At 42.6% G+C, this 15,777-nt stretch overlaps 1 protein-coding gene across 3 annotated transcripts in view; it reads right to left on the minus strand.

Moving 5' to 3' along the window:
• Positions 1–1,754: 1,754 nt before the first annotated feature.
• MME (membrane metalloendopeptidase) overlaps positions 1,755–15,777 on the minus strand; it is a 71,028-nt gene continuing 57,005 nt past the window's right edge. For 2 of the 3 annotated variants that reach the window (XM_028731346.2, XM_028731345.2), the window contains exons 19-23: positions 14,583–14,716; positions 12,303–12,368; positions 8,719–8,814; positions 6,360–6,436; positions 1,755–3,797 (exon numbers count right to left, since the gene is read on the minus strand). In XM_028731346.2, coding sequence (XP_028587179.2) covers positions 3,698–3,797; positions 6,360–6,436; positions 8,719–8,814; positions 12,303–12,368; positions 14,583–14,716 — 473 coding nt within the window. In that variant the 3' untranslated portion in view covers positions 1,755–3,697. The remainder of the gene's footprint in view (positions 3,798–6,359; positions 6,437–8,718; positions 8,815–12,302; positions 12,369–14,582; positions 14,717–15,777) is intronic. The other variant, XM_028731347.2, reaches the window with a different exon arrangement.

Here is a 15,777-nt window from a genome sequence, read left to right on the forward strand (position 1 = left end):
ATTTATACTGTAAAGATGTTGGAACAACAATGGGCTCAGGTCAGAATCCCAAAGCACCCCACTTGTTACTTTTTCTGCAGAATGAATGAGCACCCTGTGGAATTTAGTTTGGTTCTCATTAAATGTGAACCTATGTCATTTCCGCTTCCTGATACAGGGTGCAAACCACAACAGAGCCATCCTTCAAAATTCACACTTCTCTGAATTTTGCAGTGCAGGTCTCCAGGCAAGCAGTGCGTACAACAGTGCATATACTAGGATAAAGTGTGCATAGAAACACATATATTCATGAAAACAACATACAAAAATGCAATATATATGGGGAAATGGCTTGAATAATTGTGCCTACTGGGCAGAATTGCATACAAAAATGTGTATGTGAGGGAGAAATTCACCCTAAAACGTTGCTGAGTTTTCATGAGAACTATTGTTTTTTTTTTAAAAAAAATGATGTGGAAATGTGAAGAACTGAATTTAAGATGGGGAAAATGAGAAACTGAGGGAAACCTAATTTGACAGATTCATTTATCTTCAAGCCAATCATTCTGCCCAGACTAGTGGTCAAGGAATATGTATATGATCTCTCATTAATCATTTGTTCCTACCACACTTTTCAGTGTATTTCACTATTATTTTCCTAACCACAAACGTTCAGGTTTTTTTAAAATAAATAAATAAAATGGATTTTCTGTGCCAAGGTGACACAAATAATGCACTTTAATTGTGCAGATGTACAATTTTCAGCACACAAAATAATGAGAGTCTGAAGGTGACCCGAGTCATTTATTGGATTGAATTGAATCGAATAAATATAATTTCTAGAACTAATCCAATAAATAATTTTTTTAGGTCTTATTAGGTTGAATTGGAACAATACAGTGAGTTTCAAGGACATGTTTTACCTGATGGTTACTATAGCAATGTAATCGTCAGACATTCAGCCACAAGTGTGTTAAAATAGAGAGTTGGCTTGAAATATAATTACTCATGAGGAGTTGGTCTGAAACTTGGAGGGAGGTGGGCGTTCTTAAGATATGCACCTGGTTCCCTGTGTCAACTCAATAACCTGAAGGTCACTGCATGCCAGACAGAGGTGCTGTTAGTGGGAAGTTCCTCTCCCCATTTATAAATGCCATTTAACTTGTTTTGGATGGGACTGAACGTCTGCTAAAGCAGATTACTGAAACACATTAACCCCAGTGACTATTCTGGTCTGCAGGGTGGATCCTTTGCCTTTGATCTCAGAAGGTTTCTGTCCACAGGCATGAGGATCAAACAAAACAATACTAAGGTGACACAGGTACTCCTTGGAGATTAGAAAAGTTCAGACCTAAGGATGAACCTCACACTAAGTATTGCTGGAGGGGTGTAACATGCCAATTTGACAAAATGAGATGGCACTGGAGCCCGAAAAAGAAAATGAAAGAAAAGGGCAGCCATAGAAGCAGGTCACCAGACACCTTCACTGCAAGCCGAAGTCAAAATTTTCCAAATCATCACTCAAGGCGCATTGAAGAGATTTATGATGGCATGTGGAATTTCAGCTTCTGAATCTCAGAAGTCATGGCAATGAATCTGATCGTTCTCCCACCAAAGAAAGCTGTGTAATCCCATGTACAGGGCATGCTCCAAGAGCCACTTACCTCCAACTTAATAGTGTCAAATGAGTGTGCGTGTGTGTGGTGTGTGTGTGACACCTTTCCATGCCAAGCGAAGATGTACTGCAACAGTACAGGCAATAAGGGACACGTGGCTTAATTTTAATTATCACAATGCTTTATCAGATGACAAACTTGAAAAGAAAGAATTTGCACAGGCAGTCCTCAAATGCTCAGAAATGGACCCATTCGAGTCATCTGAGGTATCAAGTAGTAATTTATTTGGAAAGATCTGTGTGTTTCAGTGCCAGAAGCAGTATGTTCCTTGGCCACCTGCAGGAGGGCATTTGAAAACTATTGTAGCAGATTTAAAAGACTTATCACTAGTAAGGGTCCACATAATGTAAATGCCTATATATGCACCATTATTACTGAAGCAAAATGTCCTGTTGGTTCAAAGGAATCACAAGCAACTTTTGTGCTACATTTGAAAGTCCTAACATTTGTAGATCTGGCTTCTAGAAGTTCTTCTCAAAACCAGTCAGTCAGTCTGTATATCTTATTAGTAGAGATCTCTGTGTTGAGACTTAATCATCTGTTGAACGGTTTGTACCTCGACACTCTAACAAAATGCACCCATTGTAATAATATATAACAATTCATGTCCGGTATAATTCAGAATTAAATATAAAAAGTATGGTCATATATATTATTACAAATACTTTTTCATCCTCTTCTTTGGAAAAAAAAAAAGACAAAAGTTTTGAGAAAAAGCAGGAAAATCTTAGAAAAAACATGAAGGAGTTTTTGATTACAACTGCAGTGATTACAACATACGCTAAAAAAATTTCATAAATTATCTACAGTATAGGTTTTGGCTGGAAAGCAGCAAACAATAAATTTGGTCAACAGTTAATCCCTTAAGTAGATTACACTTTCGTCTTTGGGTTGTTCTCATGAAGATGGCTTCACACAAAAAGAAAATGAAAAGGAACAGAAGAAAGCTTGGAGACGAGTCCACGGGGTGAAGATGTCTTGTATGGGCAAGGGTGCCATATGTAATATGTAAGTCAGAAGCGCTTTGCACCACTACCTGCCTCCTATGAGGATGAAAACCACAGTGAGGAAGGAGAAGATCTGCTTGGTGGCTTTGCCTTCATCCAGTGATTGTGGATGTCAAAACAGAGCACAGGACAGTGTCAACCACAACCTCTCAAGAAACAGCACCCATAAGCAGATGTTTGCAGGCAAGCACTGCCATCTCACACATGGTTCCACATCTCACCTGTATTGGAACGCTCACCTGTTCCCTGCTGATCGTGCATGTCTTTTGTTGTAAATACAGAAATTCCTTACATGTGACAAGCTTTCTGCCACTATGGCTGGGGCCATTGGTGTTGTCTAGATGCAAATCACTTTTTTCTTTTTAAAGGGTGCACTGAGTCTTGAGCATTTACAAATGGCAAATCGCTAGGGTCCCTTATAGGGTTCTTTTTTCCTCCAGGCCCTGCAGTTCCCAAGGCCACATTGGGAGACACAAGCATTTGGTGAAGCACGCCAGCCGTAATAGGAGATGTGTGAGAAACCACATTGTAGGCTTTTGATTCACTTGACACATGTCCAAGCTAATGTGTGACTTGGTGCTCCCTTCTTTCGTCTGATTTATAAATATCGGGACACCTTCACGGGACGGCAGGTCATTAAGGCTGAATGCACTTTCCTGGAAACAAGTTTCACTGGAATCGGTGGGACTCACTTTCACAGAAAAACGTGGCGACGGAAAGGGTAAAACATGAAATAGAATCTGCAGGCTAAATGGAAAGCAGGATTAAAATGGTAAGATCATTGTGGGGAAAAGAAATGAAGAACCCTTAAGTATGCAGTGATTTATCATTTCCCAAGTTTCGCCAGAGTAATTGTTGGCAGTCGCTGCCTTAGCGAGGTTTTCTCCTCCTCCTCCTCCCTTTCTAGAGAATGCATCGCTTGGTATGTCTCTGTTATCGTTCCTTTTTTTGTGACAAATCCACTCTGGCCATCCTCAAATCAGTCTCGATTTCTTGAAAGCTTCTCCTCCTTCGAGTCCACTCTATGTAGCTTCATCACCAAACGCGGCACTTTTTCTCGGGGTCCATGTATTCCGCATTGGTACACTTAAAGGCTTCAGAAAACTCTGCTGTGTTCTGCAGTGTTCCTAGGACCCTTTAAAACAAGATGAGAATATGTTAGTTCTGCTTCATAAATAACTACACCCAGGACAGCAACTTCTGCTGCTTGCTCAGGAAGCATACAGTTTATAGGGAGACGACTATGGCATCTTAGCACTGTGTGAAGAAGATCCTAGTTTTAGTCCTCAGCACCTAATAATAATAATAATAATAATAATAATAATAATAATAATCCGGCCCTCTCCGGCCAGAGCTGGGCTCAGGGCAGCTAATGCCAATAAAATAACAGTAAAAACATAATAGGGGAAAAAGGGAGAGGGGGGGGGGACCCAATTTAAAATACAGGTTAAAATGTAATTTAAAATGCAGCCTCATTTTAAAACAGCTGATAAATCAAGACCATAAGGGGAGGGAAACATAAGGGTCAATCCAAGTCCAAACCAAAGGCCAGGCTGAACAGCTCTGTCTTGCAGGCCCTGCGGAAAGATGTCAAGTCCCACAGGGCCTAGTCTCTTGTGACAGAGCGTTCCACCACATCGGGGCCAGTGCTGAAAAGGCCCAATCTAACCTCCTTGAGGCTCGGGACCTCCAAAGTGTTGTTATTTGTGGACCTTAAGGTCCTCCACGGGGCATACCAGGAGAGGCGGTCCCGTAGGTACGAGGGTCCTTGGCTGGGAGAGATGAATCTGAAAAACTGGAGAGCTGTTGTCAGTCACTGAGCTACTGAGCTACATGGACCAGTTGTCTGACTTGGTATGCAGCAGTTCCATGAAATATATATTTTTTAAAAGCAACCAACTTCTTTGTAATGTGGCTGTCATTGCAAGGACCCCCCAGAGCTGGTTCTTACTGTGCACGGGGCAATGTCTTTGCAGAAAGGCAATTAGGAACTGGGAGCTGGAACATATAGCATAAAGGCAGGCCAGGGACCTGTGCATTCTTTCCCTCGCATAGATTACCAAGGAAGAAGGAAATGAACTCTGCTATCCCACAATGCTTAAGCGATGATGCCCTCTCACTCACCACTAGGAATTACTACCCAGTGGTTGCAACAGTTACTATTGGCTGAATGAGCTGTCCAAAGTGGAGTGTATATCTTTACAGCTGTCTCGTCAGTAATGAAATGCAGTGCTTGTTACGGAACTCTAAACCGTGTCCAAACAAAAGATATACAATGATCTCAAAGAATGAATCAGCAATGCAAGTGGATAAAAGGCACACCAGGCAAATGTCCTGGGAACAGCCCCATCCAAAGCAAACACTGTAGCTGAGAAATTCAGCTGAGTGCAGGATTTTGGAATATAATTGCATCAGGGAGAAAGTCGCAGATTTCCTGGAAAAACAACAACAAAGCCTTGAGAGCACACCCACATGAAAATACCATTCTGAGGCCAGCTTCAGAAACAGTTGATGCATTCAATAAATGTTTGGTTATGCAGGGTATACTGATAAAGTGAGCATTTGCAAAAAAGATGGGAAAAAAAGGGAATACTGATGAGAAGTATACCAGGTAGGTAAAAGCACAGGCTCAGAATTGTATAATAGCAGCACAAAGGCATTCACTCATCTATCACAATATCTTTATATTTTCCATTATTAATCCACTTTGATTTAATAGAACATTGCATTTCTCAAATGATATTTATCTGGACCATCCTGTGAACTCAGAACAGGATGGAGAAACCGATGCCTTATGACGGGTAATCAATGTAAACTTTGCAAACTGGGTTTTTTTAAACCCGTTCAGGTACGATGAACACATTTCTAAGGACTGAATTTTTGTGTGGCTCTCCAAACAGTACTACTGCTACCCAAAGAGACATTTGCTGTTTGGGTGGTAGTAGTACTGTTGTGTACCATTGAAAGTTGCTGCTCTCCCACACTATGATGAAACACAAATTGTTCCAGGAAGCAGACATTTAAAAACATGTGGTGGAAGCCATTTGAACCCACGTCTTCTGCCCTAGAAACAGGCATCTTAGAATGCAGGGAATGTGTCAGTGGTGGACCTGGGTAATATGGTGCCATGCGCGAGGCCAAAATCCACTCTCTCCCCCCCCCCCCCCGCCCTTGTGCTGCCTTCCCAAAGGTGGGTCAGAAGGTGACTGGCTTTGGAAAGGAGGCACAAGGTTCTGGCAGGGTCCTAGAGCCTTCGCACCTCCTTCCCAAAGGTGGGAAAGTGCTAACTAGTCTTTGGGAAGGAGGGGAGAGGATTCTGTGACCCCGCCAGAGCCCTCACATCTCCTTCCCAAAGCCCTCTTGTGGTCAGTTAACAATTACTGTATTTTTCCATCTATAAGACACCCCCATGTATAAGATGCCCCCTATTTGGGGGGACTCAGATTTAAGAAAATGGGGGGAGATGGCCCAGAGTATAAGACGCTCCCTAATTTTTGACATTGTTTTTTAGGGGGAAAACCTATTCTTATAGACGGAAAAATACGGTACTGCACGACAAAGTCTTAAAGATTAACATGTTTAACTATGCTGTTGACTTTTGTGAGAAAGGTGTGCATTTTGTGTGTGTATGTGTATGTGCATGTGTGTTTTTTAAAAAAACCACTGTTTAAGAAAATGGATGATTTAAAATACTAACCTGAATTGGCCTGGGCTGTGGACGTCTGTTTTAATAGAGTTGACAGCATATTCCGGCCTGTATGTCCCACACCATACCTTTAAAAGAACACACACACACACAATATTGCAGAAATGATTATTTAAAAAAGCAGTGACACCTTAGTTTTGATTTCCAGAACATTGGTCATGTTGCAATTTTGGACATTACCTGCCACACGGTTTAAAGACTAACAAAACGTATTGTGGCATAAGCTTCAGCAGTATTTTCCTGTAGTGGGGATGTGGGAAGGCTGTGTCCCATGCAGTTTTTCTTCTTCTTCTAATTTTTTTTTAAAGTGAAGTCATATATATATCTGTACTGAAAATATATATATATATATATATATATATATATATATATATATATATATATATATGCAGGTTTTGGTGTCCTCGGGTGTCTTCCCGTGTAAAAGTTGGGGTGTCTAGGCGACGTTTCGACGAGGTCTCACTCGTCATCTTCAGGCTGGTGCTTTCGGCTTCTTGTTACTGGAACAGAGCAGGGTCTCAGTGTTTGAGTTCCTATAAATACTGTTGAGGTGTGGTGTATAGCCTCCAATGTTCTGGGCCGAGAGGAAGTTCCCAGGCTAGTTTGCCTTTTCTTCTTTTGTTCCTTAATTGTTTGAGGGATATCTTGAGTGATTTCTTGAGTGATATCCTGAGTACCACTTAGGTGGGTCATTAGGTGTGGATTAGTTGCTAAAGCCTTTGTGTCTTGACCTCTTGAACTTTGTGAAGAGTTTTTCTGAGAAGATGGCTGTACTGCATTTTGTTGTGCTCTGGCTTGGCTTCGTGTATAGGGGCGAGCTGTGGTTTTGTGGCCTGTGTAGGGATTGCAGGGGGGTGCAGCATCCGGAGGTGCCACCATGGTTTGGCTACTGGATGGTGTCTGTAATTTATCTGTGGAGAGGGTCTGGGTTTGGGTCTGGTGTGGTTGATTGGTGATGGCGTTCTGTGTGCCTCTGGATCTGGTGTCAGTTTTTGTGGGGAGGGCTAATTTCCAGATGTCTGGCAAGCGGGATGTGTTGTCACGCTTGTTCATGTTGTGAGGGTGTTTCTCTATCTCGATGGCTTCCATGATTATTCTCTTGTGGTGATGTTCCATGTTAGAGAGCAATTTGGAATCTGCAAAATTAATTTCGTGTCCTGTTTCTTTCATGTGTTGGAAAAGAGAGGAAGTTTTTTCTTCTTTTTTGACGGCATTCTTGTGTTCTGCGATACGTGCATTTATTCGTCTGTTTGTTTGTCCAATGTACGTGGCTGGGCAGACTTTGCAGGGTATTTCATAGACCCCTTGGTTTTCCAACACCTCAACAGTATTTATAGGAACTCAAACACTGAGACCCTGCTCTGTTCCAGTAACAAGAAGCCGAAAGCACCAGCCTGAAGATGACGAGTGAGACCTCGTCGAAACGTCGCCTAGACACCCCAACTTTTACACGGGAAGACACCCGAGGACACCAAAACCTGCATTCCTATACCCGTGAAAATCTACGAAAGCAAATATATATATATATATATATATATATATATATATATATATATATATATAATATTTCAGTACAGATTTTTTAAAAAATTAAAAGGAATTATTTAGCTTAGAGAAACAAAACCAGCAAGTACATCAGCTTCAGGAGTTCAGTAGGCAGCCTCTGTTATCTAGCAATGGGTAGCTCAGTTGGTTAGAGCACGGTGCTGATAACACCAAGGTTGCAAGTTCGATTCCCTTACGGGGCAGCTACATATTCCTGCATTGTTGGGGGTTGGACTTGATGGTCCTCAGGAATCCTTCCAACTCTACAATTCTATGATTCTATGTAGATTCTGGAACTTCAATTAAAGCCCAGAGGAATATGTCATGAGGTAACAGTTCAAGCAGGGACGCTGCAAGTCACTGGGATAAATGTTTAATGGAAAGAAAAACACCCACCCACCACCCTCAGCCACCTCACAGTGGAAAGGGAAGCTCAGCACCTATGGAAATCATAAAGACATTCTACAGAGCCCCCAGAATGAGGAAGAGAAACAGAACCATTTTTCTCCGGGGAAGGAAACTTTCAGGAAATCAGAGAGCAGGTTCCATCTCGGCGCTAGTACATGACCACACGTTAACTGTGCTTTACAGACTCACCTCCTGGATGCCTCCGTGCACTTAGCTGCGATTAACTTAATCTGACAGGCCACTCTCCTCTCGGCCCCGCTGCCATGAAGGCTGCTCGATTTAGCAATTCTGCCAGTTCACATTAAAAGGAGAAAAGCCAGCCTGCTGTTTCCAACTTAACTGTGAAATTGCAACTCAAAATAATTTCCAAAGCTTTCAATCAAGCAGAGTATAATACCTGTGCAAAGTTCAGAAAGAACAGCTGCTTATGGTTGAAGTCGAGTCCGGGGAGCAGCTTCTCCTCTCCGTTCTTCTCTACAAACTTTTCATAGGCCTGCCAAAGGAAGAGGAAGGGAAGAGAGATGATAGCCACCTTGAAATCCAGCCGAGCTCGAGCTGCGATGAGAATCAAGCGCAAAACTAGGGAAGGAGAAATCGTAAGATTTCTGGTTGCTGCCACTTCGTGTCCTTGTCTTTGGGCACCTCCAGGAACATTATGCCAACGTGTTCTTGATCCAATAATAGTGAATTAGTGGTTATTATTATTATTATTTGAGGGACACAGGTGGTGCTGTGGGTTAAACCACAGAGCCTAGGACTTGCCAATCAGAAGGTTTGCGGTTCGAATCCCCGCGACGGGGAGAGCTCCCATTGCTCGGTCCCTGCTCCTGTCAACCTAGCAGTTCGAAAGCATGTCAAGTGCAAGTAGATAAATAGGTACCGCTCTGGTGGGAAGGTAAACGGCGTTTCCGTGCGCTGTTCTGGTTCACCAGAAGCGGCTTGCTGGCCACATGACCCAGAAGCTGTACGCCGGCTCCCTCAGCCAGTAAAGTCAGATGAGCACCGCAAGCCCGGAGTTGGTCACGACTGGACCTAATGGTCAGGGGTCCCTTTACCTTTACCTTTATTATTATTATTATTATTATTATTATTATTATTATTATGCGTTATTAGTTGCCCTACAATTCTTCTCCAAAGCTGCCACCTTTTTGTGGGCCAGGGGGGGGTGGGATATAGCACAAAGAAAGCAGGACAAAGACAGAGACAACATGGTATGAAAAGGTTATGGGATTTCAGCAGGAAGTTACAGAACATAACCAATTGGAAACAAAGCAATATGACCATTCCATAACAGCTGTGTTCATCAGCTGATGAGCAAAAACTTCATCCCTGCTGGGTGCTTCTTCAGAGTGCAGGGATCACAATGTGAGCATAAAGATGGCACAGTGCCACCTTCAGAATATATGTGGATGCCACACAACTCCTCCAGCACAGTATAAAGAGAAATTTAAAAGCAGGTCAGTTTCCCCTTGCGGAAGATATCGCATGACTCACAATGCACTGGGACCCATTAGTAAAAATGGTTTCCTGTATGCTGTGGAATCACATTATACTAGTATTAAAACCACATGGAAGGAAGATGGCTTTTATGTCTCTTATGTTGGGATAGTTCATCTTGCTTTACTGTGACTACGCACTTGGGAAAACTTCTGAAAAACGTAAACGAAAGATAAAAGAGCCATAATCTCAGTACAAGCAAAGAATGACAGTGTGGTTCTTACTAGAATGTACTTTGTCCTGGACATTGGGCTAATAATTACTGTGTGTTCTGTACTCTTAATTAAGATAACAAGAATAGAAGGGAGGAACTGTTTTTTCCATGGCTGCCCTTGAGAAAGATTCACATCGGAACTGTATTTCACAGAGAGAATTTGCTTTCCTTATTTTTTAGCACTATTTATTTACCTACCACAACATTTGCCCAATTCTTGCTTAACGCCACAGTGAAAGTCCAAGCTTCCCACCTCATTAAGAAACATTCTTCCCAAGACACACAACTAAGTTAGGTCCATTCATTCTAAGGGTGTCTACTCTGAATAAAACTTAGCTGAATACCACCCTGTTTCTTGTTCATGTCAAATCTGAGTTGTGTGCATGTAGTTTAGTTTATGGAAATGTCATAACTCATTTCTTTCTGAGAAACTCACACAATTTTGCTTTTTAGATATTTAATACTCTGGAGCAGGCTTCCTCAACCTCGACCCTCAAGATATTTTTTTGGCCTACAACTCCCATGATCCCTAGCTAGCAGGACCAGTGGTCAGGGATGATGGGAATTATAGTCTCAAACCATCTGGAGAGCTGAGGTTGAGGAAGTCTGCTCTGAAAGGTCTCAGCAAGTCTGCATGGAATTGGAATTGAAGCAGCAAAGCCTAAAAGCAACTTCCACAAGCATAGTGATGATGATGATGATGATGATGATGATGATGATGATGAGGAAGAAGAAGAAGAAGAAGAAGAAGAAGAAGAAGAAGAAGAAGAAGAAGAAGAAGAAGTAGAAGTAGAAGTAGAAGTAGAAGTTGGCTCTTATGGTCCTCATTTTTGGACAACTGTGGAAAGTTGGAAAGTTCTTAGCGTATAGCTTTGGTGGGGACCCTGTTGATTTGACTCATCAAAATTACGTTTGGTAATTTTGTTTAGTGGCGTTCCAAATCCCACAAAAGAAGCATAATTGTAGCTTAGAAGGACAGAAAGTGTGAGGCATGGTATGAATGAGTTGCCAATAAATGGATGTGGAAATTCTGAGGCAATGGGGAAAGAGGAGCATAACTCGTGCCCCCCTTTCTCCCTTCATGATTTATGTTGCATTTGCAAATATACAAATGCAACCAACTATACAATTATTTTTTTTAGATACCTAGGATTTTCAGTATTGTAACAAGCCACCTGGGCACTGTGCTGCTCACCCTTGCTTTGAATCAGGGCTGGGCAGACTGAAGGCTTGCAGGAGCTACTTCCTTTCTCCCAGAACCTTGAACCAGTGCTTGATGCAAAAGCACAAACCTACACACTTAGAATTAAAGAATTGTGAGGCCAGGAACCTGGCGGCATCTTTTGTTTTAGTACCAGAACTCAACAGAACTCACTCAACACAGAGCTCTACTCTGGGTCATCACCCCAAGTTTTCTTGTGTTCAACAGTGGGGTTTTTTAGGGCACAGGAGGAGTCATTTTGTTGTTGCTATTGTTAATCAACTGGTGGCCAAAAACGCTTGTTGATCTACTGCAGATCACCCGGAGGTCCACCAGTAGATTACCATCTACCTTTTACTCACCCCAGTTACTCATCTATATCAGGGATGGAGAATCTGGTTCAGATATTGTTGGACTCACAACTGCTATCAGCACTACCCAGCATGGCCAATGGTTAGGAATTATGGGAGTTTTAGTCCAGCAATGTCTGGTGGGTCACGGGTTCCCATTCCCTGCCTTCCTTTCCTGTCCAGCCACTGGACCTTCCTCCCATGAAAAGAGGTAAATTGTGGTACATGCAATAAATGGATATTTATTAAATTTGGATACTACCTTTGATTTGAGGATCACAGAGTGCTTTACAATTCCCTAACTCTCTTTCCCTAACTTTCTTTCTAAAGTTTTCCTATTGAAGAGGGAGAATGAAGGACAGGGAGAGGAGAGGGAGACAGGGGATGAAGCAGGAAGTGAGGGTTGTAGTCTTGAAGCGAAGAAACATGCATAAGGAGGGAGACTTCAGTTGTACTGAAGTGCTGCTTGAGGGTTTCCCATAGGCATCTGGTTGGCCACTGTGAAAACAAGATGCTGGACAAGATGGTCCATTCCTTATGTTCTTATGAGTACAGATTAGGCCCTGAAAACCAGGTAACTAAACTTCAGGGGTTTAATAAAGCAGCTTGTGTGGCATATATATATATATATTAAATTAAAACTCCAAACAACCCAACATTTTAACGAAACTGCACCAACTAACAACCATATGAAGTAAGAGAAAATGGACATTTCTTACCCTGTATGCTTGTCTGATGCCACCATTATCGGCAATGTTTTCACCAAGGGTATTGATTCCGCTGAGCTGCAGAGAAAAAGGAAGAAATGAAAATGCTACTTACTTTTTTGTTTTGTTTTGCCTGAGTGCAGAATGAAATTCTTGGAAGAATAATGAGTCATGACTTGAAGGTCAGAAAATGGATTATTCCCAACCATCTAGATGTGGAATGTAGAATATGAAGTCTACAAGGCAACATCCAGAGGGCTATGGCTGTCAACAGGGGGAGAGCTACAACCAGCTGAGCTCAGTGGGAGCTCTCCATGGTGCTGGTAAGGCCTGACTGTATCTGGTCGCATCTTGCCAAGTCCAGCTACTTTATCCTGAGCCTGTTTTTTACCTTGATGTGACCCTCCTCACTGAGACTTCACATGACATGACCTTTATGGAAGAGTCTTGGTTTCATGGGAGATCTGCTACCACTTCCTCCAATCACCCCCAGCCTCAGCAAAACAGGATTTGCTGAATTACTGATTCTTTGTCATTTTCTATTTTGAGTCGTCTTCTTCTTTGGCGATCACTTGGAGCTGAATAAGTTTGTCTTCCATGAACACAGTCTTAACAGTGAGTCTGTAAGTGACTGTGAAGGCCAATTCTGGATCCACACGTCCCATTCGCCACAAATTGGCTGTCTTTGAATGCAACACTGAACCATTGTTTAGTGCTACGTGCCCGAGCAGCAGTTAGCTTGAGCTTTATCAGTGAGCCTTTGACTCGTGCACGTTCCCCTCTCCTCCCTCCCTTCAGAGAGGCCACGAGGAGGAGACTGAAAGCTTTTGCTTCCCATTCTAAAATCACAACTTGCTTTGGCTGATACACCAGGAACCACCATAACTGGATAGAAATGAGCTGGCCACACTTTCTGGAAACCTCCTGTTCAGATTATTGCTGTGAGTGTTGGCCTTAAAATAGCCTAGGAACTGAAATTGGTCCAGAATAGGGCCAGGAATATATTGATTGGGACTGGGTGTTTCAACTATATCACACCTGATGCTCCCCAGTTCATTTCTGGGTAAACTGCTGGCTTTAACTTTAAAAAAAAGCCTGAATTGCTTGTGATTAGGTTACTTGTGAGATTGCCTTCTCCTGCATATACCTACTTGAAACCTATCCTCTAGAAAGATCCTGCTCCAAGTGCCTTGTTCAAACCTCTCTAGGTTATTCCATCACTGAGAAGACCCTCTTCCTAGTGGTCACCCTATACTTCTAGGGGTGACCACTAGGAAGAGGATCTTCTCAGTGATGGAATAACCTAGAGAGGTTTGCCCAGTGGATGCTGCCAATCTCTTTATCCTTGCTTTACAGGAAGATGAGATGGGAGGGCTTAATGTGCAACCAAAAGCTCACAGACATAACACTAGACCATGATTTAATGATATATCTGAATCGCAGCATTTTTTCTTCAACTTCATCTGTGAACCTTGGCAAAAGCACCTCCAGGAATACAAATCATCTAAATGTAAGGGGTTATTTGCACCTATGCACATGTCTTTCTTCTATGGAAGTGCAAAGTGTGGTGGCTCAACTACTGTCACAACATGCCACTACTGAATGAATTGCAGCGGCTGCCAATTAGCTACTGGGCTAGGTTTAAGGTACTGGCACTGGTTTGCAAACCCCTACAGAGCTTGGGACCAGGATACCTAAAAAAATTGTTTCACCCCAACCAAGCAATGCTTTTTGCAGGAAAGGGCACCCTGCAGGTACCATCCTATCAGGATGTCCAGTCAGCAGGATGTTGGAATTGGACCTTGAGTGTGCTGGTACCTGCCGTTGGGAATTTCCATTCTATAACAGACAGGTGCCTTCTCTATTGGCTTTTGGCACCTGCTAAAGATGTTCCTCTCTCAACAAGTCTTCAAAAATGTTTATCTCAAAGATATCTCAAAGAATCTGTCCTGGACCGGACCGGACCTGTTGTTTTAACCTGGTCTTAGATTTATAATTGTTAATTGTTTTTATATGCAATTGCCTTTACAGAACTGTTTTATATATGTCATTATATTGTAAATTGCTTTGAGATGCCTCATTGGGAGGAATTCATAAATGAAAGAAATATACAAATAGTAATAGAAACTAAAGTTGGCCTCCAGCAGGTTTGTTCACATGGTTAAGTTTCCTTTTGAAGCTATTCAGTCTCTCAGCATCTCCCTCCATTACCATGTGGAATATGTTTCATCTAATAAAATAAAAGAATGTGCATTAAAATGTAAGCATTTCAATAAGAAAGAAGGGACATACATTTTGTCCACCAGCCAGATCCCATTTGAAGTTTCCATACTGGTTTACCATGCACTCAGACTGCTTCTTAAAATTTGTTGCAGATGTTTGACTCCACCAGTCTACAAGGTCCCCATTCTCATTAAAATTTCTACCTGAAATAACATATACACATAAGAAATTTGCAATGATAGTCTTGAAGACACTGAAAATATGATATTGCCTTGTGCTGTAGCTGACTATTGGTCCATGGAACAATATTGCCTACTCAGAAAGGACTCAGGCTAAAGTCCCAAGGATTGAATCTAGGATCGAACGCACCAGGTTGACGAACCTTTTGCCCTCCAGATGTTGTGGAACTCCAATACCAACAGCCCCAGCATGCACGGCCATTGTCAGATATGGGGATCTGCTACTGAGTGATAGCAACAAGAGTTTGCACCATGAGCACACACTTCCAAGCCAACATCAGTAGAATGTGCAGTGCTTGACTCCAGCACCGCTCACTTTCAGCACCATCACCGATCCTTTTTGTATAATGTTATATCATAATGTAAGGGACGTGGGTGGCGCTGTGGGTTAAACCACAGAGCCTAGGACTTGCCCATCAGAAGGTTGGCAGTTCGAATCCCCATGATGGGGTGAGTTCCCGTTGCTTGGTCCCTGCTCCTGCCAGCCTAGCAGTTTGAAAGCACGTCAAAGTGCAAGTAGATAAGTAGGTACCGCTCCGGCGAAAAGGTAAACGGCGTTTTCATGTGCTGCTCTGGTTCGCCAGAAGTGGCTTAGTCATGTTTGCCACATGACCGGGAAGCTGTACACCGGCTCCCTCGGCCAATAAAGCGAGATGAGCGCCGCAACCCCAGAGTCACTCACAACTGGACCTAATGGTCAGGGGTCCCTTTACCTTTATATCATAATGTATGGTGACATCAGACAAAATATGAAGGTCTTCGACTTTTCTGATGGATTAATCTGATTCCAGCCAGGTGCTCTGCTTGATTCAGGAAGCTGGGGTCCTTAACATTCCCCAAGCATGTTTCCCAATGTAGGCAATGATGTGCTCATCCAATGGTTGGTAGGAAGCTGCCATTTGCACATTCACCGTTCCTTTGGAATCAGTTCAGTGGCTGGCCAGGACCACAAGATCATCCCTCTTGGAAAGATGCAGGGGGATGGGGAAAGAGGAATATTTGGCATCATGGCGTGACTGATGTTT

Source organism: Podarcis muralis, chromosome 6, assembly GCF_964188315.1.
Source record: "Podarcis muralis chromosome 6, rPodMur119.hap1.1, whole genome shotgun sequence".
Taxonomy (NCBI): Eukaryota; Metazoa; Chordata; class Lepidosauria; order Squamata; family Lacertidae; genus Podarcis; species Podarcis muralis.